Here is a 17,208-nt window from a genome sequence, read left to right on the forward strand (position 1 = left end):
TTTCTGAAGCAGTCAACACAGACACTTCACACAGTTTAACACCTTTGTGTTTTTATATTCAATCATGTAAAGCACAGGGGAATACAGATCATACAAAGCAATAAACAAGAAATGCATGACCCTGCCTCAATTTCCTCACCAATCCAGGGCATTCTTTGGGCTGGGGTCCAAGTCCTTTGATTTGTCCAGGGTCCTTGGAGCTGTCTCGGCTCAGGAAAGCAGCGGAGCTCCTCACCCAGCTTCTGTGACCTTGCTGTCTTCCACCATGATTCCTCTTCTTGTCTAGGCCCTGTTCCTTTGTGTTTCTTCATTTTAAATCCATCCTGGTCACCTGGCCTCTTTTGTTTGCCTGCTAACTTTACACTGCTCTTTTCTTCCCCCTCCCTTCAGATGAGTCAGCTAAATTGGTTTTTCTAAGGATGCAGCTGCTTTTTTTAATAACCTTTCTCAGGTCTAATTACTACAGTTAACCTTAAATATTTTTCTTTGTATTCGTCTGGGGTGTACATGCTGCAATCCCTGTCAGCCGTGGTGGAGCCATATACAGATAGACGCTCATAATAGCTGTTTTTCATAATATAACTTCATAATATCAATCATAATTCATAAGTTGCACAGATATAGCTCCAGTTCATCACACCCACTCAATGTATGGCTGGTGGCAATCAGTAGAAGCCTCCAGTAGTATAAACTGACTGGAAGTGATGGCCACATGTTCAGCTCTCTAATGTAATTAAGAAATAGCACATTACCTTTTTAGATGGCCTTTAGCAATAAACAAGGGGAATGAGGTCCTCTCCGCTTAGCAGAGGAAGGATAGTTGTCCAGTAGGTTAGGATTCTAGCCTGGTACTTGGAAGATCTGGTTTGAATTCATTGCTGTGCCGCAGATTGTGTGACCATGGGCAGGTCACTTAGGCCAGGTCTACATTGCTTAGGGGTCTGAAAAATCCACACCCCTGAGTGATGTAGATAAGGTGACCTAACCCCTGGTGTAGACAGCATACATCATATGACAGTTAGCACAGGTCAACAGTGGCACCTGCTCTTCTCTTCTTCGCGCTCCCCTCCCTCCTTTTCCCCCATTAGAGAGAGGCAATCAAGCTATGGAATTGGATGCTACCTACATGGCATAAACCCAATAGCCCTACACGTACCAGGAACTACTTGTCAGACTTCTTAAGCAGATAGTCTTTCAACAACCCACAAGCGATCATTGCAGAAATCCCTGTACAAAGTTTACATTACACCAATGGGGAAACTGGTAATAGATTCTTTACCACCACGAACAATGCCAAGTGTTCAAATTTCTGTTCTGAAGGAGGCAAGATCCCAGGATCTTTGCCGGATGCCTTCCTTCTACAGTAGAATCGGGGCCTCCTTTACACCTTCCCACTGGTTGTGCTAATCCCCAGAGTGATTGCCAAGGCCAGAGATGACTAGGCCACGCTCATCCTCACAGCTGCTTATTGGTTGAAGCAGTTCTGGCTGACAGATCAGTGACAGATGTCTACATAACCACTCATCAGATTGCCCAGACCTATTGTTGAAGGATTGGGGTCAAGTGTTACTTCCAGACTTGAAGTTGCTGCACTTCATAGTCTGGTTGTGGACTGTTGAGCTCTATGGAAAGGGATTGCCTCTCATGCATTGATTAAATCCTGGCACAGAACAAGAAATTATCCACAATAAAGACTCACGCCTCCAAATGGAAAAGATTCTCTATGTGGGTGGCCCAACATAGCCCAGACGTGGTGCATGTCCCAGTATTGAAGATTCTTGACTATTTGCTGAAGTTAAAACATTCTGAACTTTTTCAGTGTAGGTCCATTTGGCAACAATACTAGCATTCCACACAGCCATTCTCAGTCATCTCTCATCTGTCCGTATCCAAATTCCTTAAAGGCTTAATGCACTTACCTGCCAGTTGGAGAACTTACTCAGGTAGGGACCTGAACTTTGTCAAGCCATTTCAAGGGTGCTCCATCCATCATCTTATTCTCAGAACAGTATTTCTAGTGACCATTGCTTTGGCCAGTAGAACGAGTAAGATTCAGGCACACATGTTGGAACCCTGTTTATCTCATTTCATACGGGCAAGTTTGTACTCAAATGTCACACAAAATTTAATCCCCATGGTGGTCTCTGAGTTCCACTGAAACCAATTAGTCAGCTTATCTCTATTCTTTCCAAAGCCTCATTCCATACAGGGGGAGAAAAAGCTCCACGCCCTGGACATATCCAGAGTTCTTTGTACATCAATAGAACAGTATTTTTCAGATTGTCCAAATGTCTATTTGTGGCTATAGCGAGCTGTTCCAAAGGTCAGTCTATTTCATCACAAAGATTTTCCAAACAGATGATAAGATGTCTGTCTTCCATCGAAGTGCATTCCACCAGAGCCCAAGTGTCACCGTCTGTACAATATGCTGATATCTGAAATCTGCAGGGCAACTAAGTGGAGCAGCCTACTCATGTTTGTCAAATATGTGCTGAATTTAGCTCTAAGATTAGATCCCAGATTTGGAGGTGTGAGGGTGTTATTCCAATCCCTATTCGACTGACGCCGCTTATACTCTTCATCCCCAACATCGTGTAGAGGTTTCTACTTGCCAGTCACCTATAGTGGGATCCACATCAACACATACTCAAAGAAGAAAAGTTACTTGTCCTTCCCTAACTGTTAGTCAGTGTGAATCCTAGGACCCACCCTTCATCCCTGCTTTTGAAGTTCTGTTACCATTGGCTTTGAATTACAGATCTGCTGAGGGAGGGTTGAGACCACTCTGCTCTTTTTGCCCTCAAAAGGAGACACAGGCACATGCATGGCACCAATGGATGCTGCTATTCAGAAGATTCTGAGCTCACATCCATGAGGTGCATGCCCGATTACAGTGGGGTCCACACGGATTACAACATCTTGAAGAGCCAGAGGTACTGTTGGACACGTAACCATTCTTTCCCTATTTCATGGGGGTGTTGTGAAGACAAATTACAGTAAAGCTGGTGATGTGCTCAGATACTACACTAGCCTCTCAGACCTTGGTTCTAAGATCTAATCATTAAGACATTTCTTTTTATCTTCCCATCAGGGAGTATCTCCTGGCATACTATCCTCTTAAGGCCATCAAACCCAGGGAAGCCCCATGTGGTAGCTTGGAATTTGAAAGGAGAGAGAATATTTTCAGCAGTCATAAACACACTTTTGCCTTTAGTATATAGACAGATATAGATTAAGTCAGAATATCACCAGATATGAAGTAAATTGAAGAGGAAAAATTTATAAACCAGACCTGCCAAAATTCCTTTGATATTAAATTTCCTACCTAAATAGTTATAGTCAAACATGCCTCTGCTTTCTCAAGTATGCTGGGTAAGTAAACCAATTTTGATTTCCTCACTGTCCTATATGAAAAGATTAAGAGTAGTGGCATTGCTTAATCCTTAGGAAATCCAGCAAGTAAAGCAATGGAAAATTTAACCCTCTTGTGGATGCCCTAAAATTTTTTTGTGAACCTCTATGCTATTTTACCTTTCTATCAAGTTAACTTTCTTAGTAGCAGCTACTTCACTATGACCAACTTCTGAACTACTAATCTTGTCTATGGAGTCCTAGTATTAAATTTTCCATTCTTATAGGCTCCAGTCTTCATTCCTAATTAAAAGGTGGTGCTTCCTTCCTTGTGTTATAAAACATTTGCTATGAAAAAAGAATGACATTGACTGGATATATGAAGGGCAGTTAGAACATATCTAGAGAGGGCTAGATCCTCTGTTCAGCTTGTCATTCAGCAGTTAAAAAAATTAAAGTTGTAAAGTTCTTCATTTAAGGGTTAAAACTGTATCAAAACTTAGAATTCTAAAGATATCAAACCCCTTGAATCAGCAACTGATTATCAGACAAGATTAGCCTTATTTTGTGCAGAAAAGTCTCCTGCCTCTGAGACTTGTGAATTGGCTGCCTAGTCATCTGTCAATAAATTTTTCTATGTATATGGACTTCAGTAGACACAGAAACTGGCAGAAAGCTACTGCATATAGTGCCACCCACTTTCCTGGCTGCAGTTTTGTTTAGATACTTGTTTGGAGTCTCATTGTTGTTAAAATCCTGCTGCTACAAGTAATTAATCTGGCCTTGAGGGGAGAGAAATATGCTTACCAGATATTTTCTTCAAATGGGTAATTATCCATTCCGGATGGATTATCTTGGCCTCATTTGACCACTTCCATTGTCTACAAAATGTAACAGATACAGGATTAAGGTTTTTAAATATAGTGGAATGCATAATCTTATCAATTAGAATATATTACTATCCTAGAAACATTGTTTCGGGCACGGCTTCCAAGTAGAGTAGCCATCAGTCTGTCTCTGGTGATGGATCTGGTGTGGACCTAATGTTCAGTGGGGCAAAAGGAACAGCCCACTGATAGAAACAGTGAAGCTTGATATTTGGAAGAGAAAAGTCACTAAGCAAGAAAATTTCTTTCTTATCTTAATACCTCACAGTCATGAAGGGCTTTTGCTATTCTGAAACTTTTCATTTTTGTTTCAATTGCTATAAAAGGAGCAGACAGTTACTGGCTGTGAAGCGTCATTGGGCACAGTAGATGCATACCACCTGCTGATGAGATATTTTAACTGCTAAGCAATTTGTTCTAAACAGTTCAATTCTGTTTGTGTGCATTGATCAAATTATAAATAATGTATTAATATTTTCCAAGAACAGGTATTACATATAAACTCCTCTTTGTGCCCATCTATAGTCTGTACAGAAATTTCTATAATACATAAACTTAGTCTACATGCCACTTCAAACTCTGGCATGGATGGCTGTTTTCCATTATAGTCACATAGAAAATGTACAGATATGCACAGTGTAGCTTTTGAAACATAAGCTTTTCATTAGAAATATGATTGTAGGTTTGCTTTGTCTTTTACTTTAAGAACTGTTTCCTGACTTTATGCCACAAAGTAGTGCCCTTTCTTTGTCGTGCCCAGTAATTGATTGGGTCTTTATTTTGCATCTGTTAAGAGAAATGTCTCCTGCAAATTACTGCTGCCTTTATTATTCTGTCCTTCCAGTTATGGTCATCTGTATCGATCTATGAACCTTCAAGTGAAAACACAGTGAATACAAATTAGGGAAGCTTCAGTCTAACACATTCTTCATTGAATCCTCATCCTAATGTAGTGCTTTAAATGAATTCATATTATGCTGCTGGTTTGGGGTTTTTTTTGTTTTTTTTTAATGTAGTGGATCATTGTATGGGTGGTGATCCTTAGAGATCTTCAATGCTAATCAGTTGTTCCCATATGAAACACAATCATGTTGGCTTCTTTTTCATAAAATTAAGCCCTGTGTAAGGGAAACTATATGTGGAATCAACAGGAGCCTTTAATAAACAGCATGATTTCCAATCCCACTTCAAATCAGAAGATTGTCACAACTCTGATTTTTAAATGTTACTAACTTCTAGGCTTCAATTGACCTACTTTTCTGATGGATACATCAACTCCTAGTCTAGAATCCAGCGGCGTCATTAAAATTCTTCTGGACTCCTGCATATTGATCTCCTCAAAATTACTCATGCATGGAAAAGTATATCTTCTCAACTTTTTTCGAATTAAAGTTGATGTGGCTCTTTCTGAAACTGTCTGTTTTCTACAAATTAATGACTTAATTGAAACACTTTCATACAGGAATCAAGGATTTTAAAATCCATTGCATTTTCAGATGCCAAAAACTACTGTCCCTGTCATAGAGACAGGTTTGGACTAAATTCTCCATAGAAATTTAAGTTTATATATCCTCTCCCATCTAAATTTATTACAATTAACTCTAAATTTAGACTTTCCTATTTTTACATGGTCCATAGATTCAATTATACCCCTTGTAAATTGAGACAATTATATCAAGGAAAGTCTCATGCAAGCTGGAAATGAGGCTCACAATTAGGCTCTTTTATGCATGTAATGTGGACTTGTCCCATGATTAAACCTTTCTGCAACTGGATTTTCCAAGCAATTTCACTAATATTTGGAACAATGATTGCTCCAGATGCAGTCTTGGTATTTTTGGGCATCAGTCCAAAGGAGGATGAAAATAGATTCCAAAAGAAAGCAAATTAATTTACATACTTTCCGCCTGTGCTAAAATTTGTTTTGAATGCCCTCAGCCACCTGGATTTTTAGATTGGGTTAAATTAGCTCATCCACTGCCAAGTGACATTGCATTTTTTCTAACAGTAAAAGATCCCATGTGAATTTTTTCCAAAAGGGAACTTTTTATGCCTTAACAAAAGGTGGTACTAATAGCTACTAAAAAAATTAAATACAAACTATTATTTTTTATGTTCTGAATAAGTTTTATTTATAATAAATTGGAGTACTAAGATTCTAAAGTGTTAAGAGTGTCTGGTTCTTTGACTATCAGCCTTGCTGATCTGCAGATGTTCATTTTTTTTAGAGAAGAAAGATTGACTTATGGTTAAGTCATTGCTCAGGTTCTGACATTAACTCACTGTGTCACCTTCGACAAGGTACTGGAAGGGACACGTCAACTTCAAAATTAAACTGTCTATTTTTTGTTTCTTATAGTTGCTACAAGTAACAAACAAGTCTAACATGAAGGATACAGCAAAAAAAATGCACTTTGTATATTTGATAGCATACTTATGTATTTTTAGTCTCACTATTTGCTGGAATAGTCAGTCAGTTCCCTTTTTTGGGTCTTTCACAGAACGATAGGGGAGCAAAAGACATTTAAATATAAGGGAATGTGTTGTAAATCCACAAAAATTGAAAAGGCAATTGTACCTGAAACTTTTTTTTTTAACTGACAAGATTTCAAGTTAGAGAGAGAGAGAGAGAGAAGGAGAACATAAGAATGGCCATACTGGGTCAGACCAAAGGTCCATCCAGCCCAGTATCCTGTCTACCGACAGTGGCCAATGCCAGGTGCCCCAGAGGGAGTGAACCTAACAGGTAATGATCTAGTGATCTCTCTCCTACCATCCATCTCCACCCTTTGACAAACAGACGCTAGGGACGCCATTAATGGACTTAACCTCCAGTTCTCTTTTAAACCCTGTTATAGTCTTAGCCTTCACAACCTCCTCAGGCAAGGAGTTCTACTGGCTGACTGTGCGCTGAGTGAAGAAGAACTTCCTTTTATTTGTTTTAAACCTGCTACCCACTAATTTCATTTGGTGGCCCCTAGTTCTTATATTATGGGAACAAGTAAATAACTTTTCCTTATTCACTTTCTCCACACCACTCATGATTTTATATATCTCTATCATATCTCCCCTTAGTCTCCTCTTTTCCAATGTGGGTGAGGTAATATCTCTTATTGGACCAACTTCTGTTGGTGAGGGAGACAAGCTTTCAAGTTTACACAGAGCTTGAAAGCTTGTCTCCCTCACCAATGGAAAACTGTCTGATACAAGATATTACCTCACCCACCTTCTTGTCTCAGGGCTACAACAACACTGCATACAAGATTTCAAGTTGACAGTGTCCTTTTAATCTGACTGGCCTTGGTTTCTTCATCTGTAAAATTACAGGGGAATACTTTTATATTGAAAAGCTAAATTCATTAGTGTTATAAAGCATTTTAAGATCGTCAAATGAAATTCTTGACAATATTTTAAAACCTAATTTTAATCTTGCAAAATAATTATTTTAAAAGGCTCTTTTTATCACTGGCACTGGTCTCTAGTGAAATAACTTCAAATCAATTTTCTGAGCTCCCTTACATGCCTTACCTTATATTGCTTTATGGGGAAAAAGGTAATATGTGCATGTGTCTCCGTTTTATTTCTGGACATCCTTTTGACTTGGGGTCTCTGTACATCTTTTCTTCCACACTTGTGTTTTCTACCCTTTTCTGTTTCCTTCCCTGAATGCCTGTTTTCACCTTTTAGTGAACTCTGGTAATACCATGGTAGCCTTTTTTATTTCCTGCTTGATGCAAATATCTGTGTGGGAATCTTTTCTCCTGCTTGATGCAAATATCTGTTGGGAAATTCTGATATAGGTCTATTTATACACATATGCAGTTATTCCCAACAATTCCCTCAGAAAGGTCCCAAAGCAGCCATTTAAAACCTTTTAAAGTTGAAAGTATCTGTCTTGCTTTAGCACTGCTTTGACTATAGGCCAACTAGTTTATCATGTATGCATTGTCATATGTAATTTAAACAACCAGAAGTAACCTAATGCTTACTTGCAGTATAAAATTGACATTCAGACTACTCATATGTTGGAATACATCTTACATTGTTGTAATGGATTCTGCTTATGTTCTAGATTTGCATGGCAATACTTAAGACGTATATAAATATCAATGAATCAAGTTTGCTACAACGTTCAGGTATGATATAACAGAAAATGAATGTGTAATACAGTGTTTTATAAAGTAAGTCTGGGACAGGAGCCATGAGCAGAGAGAGAGACTAGTCATGTGAAATCACAATGAGTAATGATAACTACAAGTTAGTTAATGCATGAGAATCATGATTGGTCCTTTTTTTGTGCAAACCTCTCATTGACATTGGGAGCTTTGCTGTAGATTGATGGCTGTACGTGGTCCTAAATGTATTCCCAGACAAACTATGCTAAGATAAAGTTAAGTTGAGAGTGCACATCAACACTTAAAGATAAAAAATACAGGGATGTAATCATTCCAAAACCAAGCATTACAAACCTAGGAAATTCAGGGTTAACGTTACATTTAAAAGAAATTCAAACATGTTAAGGTTAAAATTTGCAGTTAAGGCACCCAAACAACTTTAACTCTGCCCTGTAATGATACCAAGCAGTAACCATACAATTATGATTAAGGCATTTTAGTATTTGATTCCAGATACATTCAGGTTTTTTTATATTTTTCCATCTCATGACATCACAACAGGGAGTTTAAAGAATAGGGATAAGAATGTTGAAGGAATGGATTTCTGATGAAGACTAAAAAAGCTAAATGTGCATAGCTTGGCTTCTGAGATAGTGTGAAGAATATAACACTGTACAGGTATTTGAAGGGTGCAAATGCTAAGGATGGACAGCAATTTTAGGCCCTGATCCTGGAATCAGATCCATATAGAAATACCTATGTATGCATACAGAGCTCCGTTGACTTCAGTGGAATTCTCTGCTCACATTATTCAGTTGCAGGCCTACGGCCATAAAGATTAGTACACAAGGAACAGGAGAATTATAACTGGGAGTAATGGGATCAAATTGAACTTGAAATCTGTTTAGTTTTAAAAAAATAGCAGATTCAGGGAATATAATGTTTCTAAGTCTCTGCCAATTTTGGTCAAATAAATCATTGTCTTGTGTGTTAAAATGTTTTTCTCTTTCCTGTTTTTACATAGAAGGCTCACACAAATGCCAAATGTTGTCTGAGACACAAAGTGCATTGACAGTTTTTCTCTATTTCATTTTTAGCAATCTTAGTTACAATAGTAGATGAAAAGTATTCAGATGGAAGTCTGACTTTAAGTTGACAGTGTTTCTTTGAGAGGAAACATAAACTTAATGTCAGGTGGAATGCTTGCTGACAATGGGAGGTGTTGCTAAATTGTCTTCCCAAAGTGGTGAAGCCATATTATTTGGGGCACTTTAAATCAGTTGGAACAAGTGCTCTAGTCAGATTCCCTGTATTTCCAGTGAGGCTGGACTAAATTTACTGTAGAATAGTAATAGATCTTCTAGTAATATCTTTTTCATTGATAGTTTCTGTGATCAATGAAAATATGATGAGCAAAGCTGAATGGCTCTGAGGATTGATAATAGAATATGGATCTTTTAATCTCTAGTATTCTCTCTGATTAATACCTGATTTGGAGATTGACAAAAAGTGATTGCTGTCTGACACTTGTGTGGCCTGTGTGAAATAGGTCCAGTTAGTGGACAGGTGTTGACATGACATAACCACCATCTCAGTTTGCACTGTATCTTTCTCATTCATCTCAGTAGAGTTGCCAGTCACTAAATGGATATGGAGGTTGAACTCTACCTTCTCTTAAGTGTTCTCCAGTGCATGGTAGAGGCTCGTATGTGTGACAATATAGTATAGTACTGCTGATCCTTTTACAGTATCTGTTTTATGGATAATTCAGGAATCTGAGTCAGTCTGGCTCCCATTATCACAACTAAACTCAGAATTTATTGCAAAATATTTTGTTTTCACATTTGTATTTTAATATAGTGCCTGTATTAAATAACGTCAGTTTCAGAAAATAAGTTGTTTAAATATTTAAGAATTTCAGATACCTGAAAATAGAATTGACTGTTTCATTTTTTTTCTTTCAGTCCAGATATTTATGAATTACTACCGAGAAGTAACTCCTGGTGTGCATTTTGATTCACAAGTGCTGAATGATCTTCTCATTTCTTTGATCAAGTGTTGTTTGTTGAAAGAAGTATTTCAGTTGTTAAATGTTGCTGTAATGATTAAAATGCTGGTAAGTGACCATGAAACATTTTGAAAGTCTATTGGATTCATGGGATCATAATTCTCCTAAAACTCATGAAGTTAACTGTACTAAGTTGTCTGTTTTGTTTACGTGGGCTCAGTTCTGAAAAACAAAACTCTGCATAAGGCAACTCATAAACTAGTATTATTAAAAACTCTAAAATCTTTGCTGGAGACAAATGATAAAACTGTTAGAATTTTTTTAAAATACTATATTTTTTTTATTTAGCCAGCTGTTGATGTAGTCCTGAAGGTGTTTGAGCATGTGGCTTCCATGAATATAAGAGATGCTGTGCCTTCATTAATAGATATCTTTTGTAAGGTATGACTTTTTTCCATTGTCTCCTTCTGTATGGCAGTTTCACAAAAAGATTTTGCCTACTTTTAAAGATTGAATTAAAACAAGCATCTTTTCTCTAATGTAGCTAGGTTCTTTGTACAGGTTTCTCTTTATCTCTTATTTTTTTAAACTCTTCTCTCTCACCTTTATTTCTTATGCTATATTTTATAGCCTCCATTGTGCTTGGTTCTGGAAATATTTCAGAGATGCTAATTTGTATATACATCTGCATTTTTTCTTTTGATGCTACAGCTTTTTGATGCTGGGATGGTTTTTGAGCATGAACATTTTAACTGTATTATTAAGTTCCTTCACCAACTGCAAGTTTCCAGTCAAGAAATTAATGTTGTTTTGAACATGAAATCAAGGTGCGTATTTAGTTTAGGGAGTTATTTTACAGTTAATGTGCAAAATATATTTAATGGTTTCTTCTGGTTTTCATTTAATACAAAATTATGTAAAGAACAGACAAAGTACATTCCATTTTTTGGATTTGTTGCTAATTAGAAAGCATGGTAAAAAGGTGCATGTTTTATACACTTTCTACAAAAATGAGAAGTTTAATTATTCAATAACTACATTTTCATGATATTAAAAGGGCTGCCAGTTTAATGGAGAGTGCTAACGCCAAGTAATGGGAATCAGAAGGCCAGGATTTTTGTTTGTTATTTATTAGATTTTCCACAGCATTCATGATTATTAAATCTGAGTAGCACAGCTGGGAATAGCATGCACAAATTACGGTGTGACCCTGGAAAAATCATCTAATGAACTCAGTGTTTTAAATTATTTGCAACACCTATGTGAGGTAGGTTGTATCATTTTTACAGATAAGGAAGCTGATGCACAATTAAGTATGCTGTGCACGGTGTCACAGAATGTCAGTTGCAGAGCCAGAAAAAAACACCTTACAACCATGCTCTTGCTCTGTTCACTAGTTCACACTTCGTGTAATTTGACATAATTTGAGACTGTTATAGAACTTAGTGGGATATACGAAACTCAGTTTACATTTTGTCTTATCGCTGCCTTTTCATTAATAGTTACATTAAGATAAATCTTTTCTATTGCAAGTGAGTGCCTTTTTCTGTGGAAATAATTTTCTCACTAGAATAATATTTATGAGAAATATGATACGTAGTCTAGTAAAATATTTGTTGAAAATGATTTGTGTAGTATTCATTACAATAGTACACTGTTGAAGCACAAATAACATTCTTAATACGATTAAATATATTTGTCTTTTGCCTCTTGAGCGGTGTATGTAAAGCCATGGTGCTGGAGGGTTAAAAAGGTAATGATCTAGGACTGAAAACAGTGCTTTTTTTTTTTAAGTGATAATACAAAGTACTATAATCTTAAACAGGTAACTATAATTAACAATTTTCTCTTGTTGAAGGTTCCAGGCAAGAAAATTTAAAAAGAACTGGCTTTGTGACTTAAATTTGGCAATAGCTGAAATTCAGGTACAGTATGAGCATTTAGTTTTTGGAAACAAATTTCAGAACTAACCATACAAAATATATAGTACTTAATCCGTTTGTTTTTGTTAGTGTAGTAGCTGGTTTTATTTCTTTAAAGTCATAGAGTGTAGCAATGTTTTGTCAATCATAAAGGAATGTTAGTTACTTTTACTTTGAAGGCTATTAAGAATATGAAAATATGTTCCTTTAGTCAAAGCAAAATTGTAGACAAGGATGGCTAACCTCCAGTAAGAAGACCATCTTTGTTATAAAGTGATGTGTCAATGGGGCTTTAATGTTATGGATATTTGTAGATTGTCTTTGTCTTAAATGACTTGGATTTCAAACTATTTTTCTTTAATAGCAAGTGGTTCAGTTTAGCTTTTTAAAACGTTAATGTAAACTGAGAACTTTTTATCTGACAATACCACAATTCAGATTCAAGCACCTCCTAGAATAGGAGGTAACATAACAAATACCTAAAGCTCTACAAGATCTACATTACTTAGTGCTGAGAGCTAAGATTATGGTGCTACCAGGAAGATAATGAGTTTAATTGAAATAGAGCCTCCAAGGAGCCTAATAAATTTTGTTGTTTTTGTCTGAAACAATTGTATGACTCACCCTTGGAATTTGTGGTGCTTTTGATTTGTCATGGTGTATCATTCCTTAACAAGAATATACTTTTTATATTCACTTACAATTAATACGATTCATGTCTTATGCAAAAAACGATTCCAAAAGGGGCCTATTTGGAGTGATAATGGTTAACGAATTATAAATAAGAGCAGCAATGTGATTTTTTTTATTAATACGTATTTTATTTTGTAGTATCTGTTATTTGCACTAACAGTAATACTGTGGTTTTTAAAGAACTGTCCCCAAAGCTGGTGTGCATTTGAGCAAGAATTTAAGGAAATAGTGGATGGAGGTTTCTTGTTAAATAGGAGGGGAGAACCTTTAATGCACCCCAATTAATGTCATGATGAAGAATCAAAATCTCTCCTATTTTGAGGGGCTCAAGTTACTGACACTTCATAGCACTTAATCAGCATGAAGCAGCTTCATACTGAACAGGAGCATGAGAGTACTACACAAGCATTTCAGCCAACCTGTGGTGAGAGAACGCACACTGCAGCTGCTGATTTTACAGCATTGTTTGAAATGGCCTCACATATGAGACAGCTGGAATAGATGGTGAAGCACGAAGCTGGCTTGATTCATTCCTGTCTGATATTTCTGAGAGAATTGTGAATGGTAACTGCTTTACATTTCCAAGAGTTCTCTCAAAGCTCAATCTGTCTCTTCTTTTTCAGTGTCTTTCTATATCGGAGACCTCTATCCCCATCCACTATTGAGAGTTTTTGAACACCAGTTATCAAACTAGTGCACTGTGGTGGGCTCATGTTGGGTTTACCAGTGCTCCTAGACACACAGCAATAGTAAAAAGAAAGATTGTCTTCCCCCTTCTGCTGGGAAGGAGTGTGTGCCAATTCCTCTCAGATGCGGACCAGACAGTTGTGCTCCACTCTTTCATCTCCCAGTTTGAGTACTGTGACTTGCTTTACCTAGGGCTAAAGAAGAAGGCCACTTAGAAGTTCTGATTCATGCAACATACAGCTGCCTGCCTCCTATGGAGGAAAGACCAGCAACAACAAATGTCAGTGTCCCATTTGCTCTCCATTTAACTTCAGGTCCAATCCAAGATTGTGGTCCTAATCTTTAAGACCCTTTGCCCTACTCCAGCTTGTTCTCTTACAGACAATTTCTCTGTTGTAACCCACCAAGACACTAAATTCATTGGAGGTAGTGAATCTGAGTGTGACAAGGGTAGAAAACCCACCTAATAGAAGGCAGGGCATCCAGAATAGAAGGCCCTAAACTATAGGACTACCTGCTGAATCTTAGAGTCTAACCATGTTTAAGCCATGATGTGAGATATACCTCTTCAGAAGTCGTCTTACAATGACATCATAATCTTGCACTCCTCATGAAAGGAAAAATAAGGTGGGAGGAAAAGATGAGGATGCAAAACACCTATGAAGAGCACCTGATCCACACATCAGAGAGCAGAGCTCTTAACTGAAAATTCCTTCATAATCTTTAAATATTTATCTGGCACCTCGGTCCTAGTACTATGCAATGCTTGAATTCCAGAGTTAAGCACCTTAGACATGCCACAAATACATACATACTACAGTGACTGCCATGCACAAGGGTTAAAAACTTTTCTAGTTAACAGAATTTGCAGTGGATTTTGATTTGTTTTCCATCAAACTTCCTTTCCTTGTCTATTATGAATGGTAATCATTACATTACCCTTCTTGAATTTTTTTCATTAAAAAAAATTACCTAGATTAGTTGAAGTGCTGTAATAGACAAATCACAAGGTAAGAGCACTGTGTGGTACACAGTATTGTACACTTCTCTAGTAGGAAACCAGGTTTCTATAATTCTCATGGGTTATGCAACATGTGAGCACTATATATGCATTTGGTTTGTATTAGGAATGGAGGATGGTGATGTAATTGCTATTGAACATATCAACAAATCAGTATTCATGGTAATTTGAAGTTTCAGATGTCAGGCATTAATTTATCCCCACAATGTATTATTTTGGTTATATTAAAAGGGAATCATTGCTAATTTGATGAGATTGGTAGGAGCATTGAATTTGCATATTGGTTCCAGTTGGGAGCATAGTTGCCCTCCTTGAGTTTAAGCATATATCATTGAATGTAGAAAGTAGATAAACCTGTTGCTTTTGAAAACCAGTGAAGGTAAAAATGATGCAAGATATTTGTATTTTAAGCAATATTCTGAATCAGGCCATTGACAGGAATAATAAATGACAGTCTGCTGCTGAAAGAGAGATCACTCTATCTGTGCATAACAAGGCTGAATGCAGAGAGTCTAAGAACAGCACCTTCAGTTCTTCTTCGAGTGATTGCTCATGTCAATTCCAAGTAGGTGTGTGTGCGCCACTTGCACAGTTGTCCGAAGATTTTTCCCCTAGCGGTACCTGTTGGGTAGGCTGTGGAAACCCCCCCCAGAGTGGCGCCTTTATGGTGGTGTATGCAGGGCCCTGCCAACCCGCCGCCTCTTCAGTTCCTTCTTACTGGTAGTGACAGTCATTGGAGCTTCTTTTACTCTCTTGCCTTGGGCAAGTGATTCCCTAGCATTCTCTTTTTTTTGTTTTGTAAATAGTTTTATTAGCATAGTATTGTTAGATTTTTAGTGTAGTTAGTAGTTAAGTCTTTGTTGGGGGCTTTCACCGCCCCCCCATGCTTTCCCTTTTGGGGACCAGGGAATGCCTCGGTCTCAAGGCTTCTAAGCGTGGGGGTCCTGTCAGAAGCCTATGCCTGGGGAGATTCTCACAACTCCTGCTTAAAGTGTGTGGGGGAAGCCCATCAGACTGATAAGTGTAGGATCTACAGGAGCTTCCACCCAAGAAAATAAAAGGAGAGGGATTTCAGACTTAAACTTCTCCTTACGGAGTTGGCTCTTCACCCCTAGCCATCAGAGCCTGTGTTGGTGCCGAAACCCAGCACTTCAGTTTGGCACGCACTGGCCCAGTAAGGGAGGCCGCGGCACCAGCAAAGGACCCGGAACCCAGAGACTTGCAGCACGAACACTCTCCATCATGAAAGACAACTTCGGCTATCTCTCGGCACTGGTCACATTCACTGGTGCCGCATAAGAAGCAAAGAAGAGCCAAGAGGGGGCTTCTCCAACAGTTAAAGCCGTGGAGCACAATGGGGCCCGCAGAGTGCATCCTGTGCTGGGACATTCAGCTCCAGCTCAGGCGAAACTGGCACTATTGACTCTGGTCACTCAGGCAGGACCGTCGAGTCCTATTGGACTCCCTGGCGTGGGAGAGCCAGGTGAGGGAGTTGGATATGCCATCTACCCCAGATACATTTGAGGCCACAAGGGACCTTATAGAGGAGACGGCCCAGCAGTCTATGGCACCGGAACCAGTGCCGGCACTGCACAAGGGGACAATTCTCTCCAAGGGCAACCCGGCCATGCTTTGGCAATGGTCCCCCTCACCGGGGCACCATTCTCCTTGGCACCGCTCTACGGCACCATCCCCCGTGGTCCTCAAGGTCGGACTCCACTTTGGAATTGGAGTCATATATCTCCAGGTAGAGCCAGCACCATTCTCGTTCCCAGGGGAGGAGGCACACCAGGTCCCTATGATACTCTGGCCTTCTCAATGGCAGGCTCCGAAGCTCCAGGTTCTTGTCTGTTGCCTCAGACAGGCGGGTCCCCCCATCTTCCTCAATGGTAAGGGAACCTCCAAAAGGATTGGAACCTGACACCCAACCCGGCACCACAGTTGACAGCTGGCACCATGCCTGCCACCATATAGACTGCATCATGGTAGGGAGGAACCTTATGAATTGGAGGGTCAGGAGGAACCTGTGCCCATAGGGGCATCTTCATCTTCTTCCCCAGACAAGGCAGTAGCAGGCTTGTCTGCCTCTTTGCCAGCCATGGACAATAGGGCTTATCAAGAGCTGCTTAGAAGAGTAGCTCAAAACCTAGGTCTTCATGCAGAGGAGGTGTCAGAAGACAGATCCCATGGTGGATATTCTGACGCCAGAAGGGCTGTCAAGGGTGGCCTTTTCCTTGATCAAGTCCATTCGTAATATCACAAAGATCCTCTGCCAAACTCCCGCCTCTATTCTGCCCACTGCAAGGGGTAAAAAGAAAATACTTTGTACCCTCCAAGGGGTATGAATACCTCTTCATCCACCCTCAATCGGGTACGTTGATAGTATACGTGGCCAACACCAAGAAAAGGCAAGGACAGCAAGGCCCTCCGCCAAAATCCAAAGAGGCAAAGAAGCTGGACCTCTTTGGCCGTAAGGTCTATTCCATCGGGGGGGCTCCAGCTTCAAATTGCTAATCAGCAAGCG

General features: G+C 38.9%; 1 protein-coding gene across 1 annotated transcript in view; it reads left to right on the plus strand.

Moving 5' to 3' along the window:
* Nucleotides 1-17,208, plus strand: part of TOPAZ1 (testis and ovary specific TOPAZ 1) — a 101,134-nt gene that overhangs the window by 43,293 nt on the left and 40,633 nt on the right. The window contains exons 9-13 of the mRNA XM_077809299.1: nucleotides 8,311-8,374; nucleotides 10,318-10,469; nucleotides 10,710-10,802; nucleotides 11,073-11,188; nucleotides 12,220-12,286. Of these exons, the coding sequence (XP_077665425.1) occupies nucleotides 8,311-8,374; nucleotides 10,318-10,469; nucleotides 10,710-10,802; nucleotides 11,073-11,188; nucleotides 12,220-12,286 (492 nt within the window). The remainder of the gene's footprint in view (nucleotides 1-8,310; nucleotides 8,375-10,317; nucleotides 10,470-10,709; nucleotides 10,803-11,072; nucleotides 11,189-12,219; nucleotides 12,287-17,208) is intronic.

The sequence above is a fragment of the Eretmochelys imbricata genome, chromosome 2, assembly GCF_965152235.1.
Source record: "Eretmochelys imbricata isolate rEreImb1 chromosome 2, rEreImb1.hap1, whole genome shotgun sequence".
NCBI lineage: Eukaryota > Metazoa > Chordata > Testudines > Cheloniidae > Eretmochelys > Eretmochelys imbricata.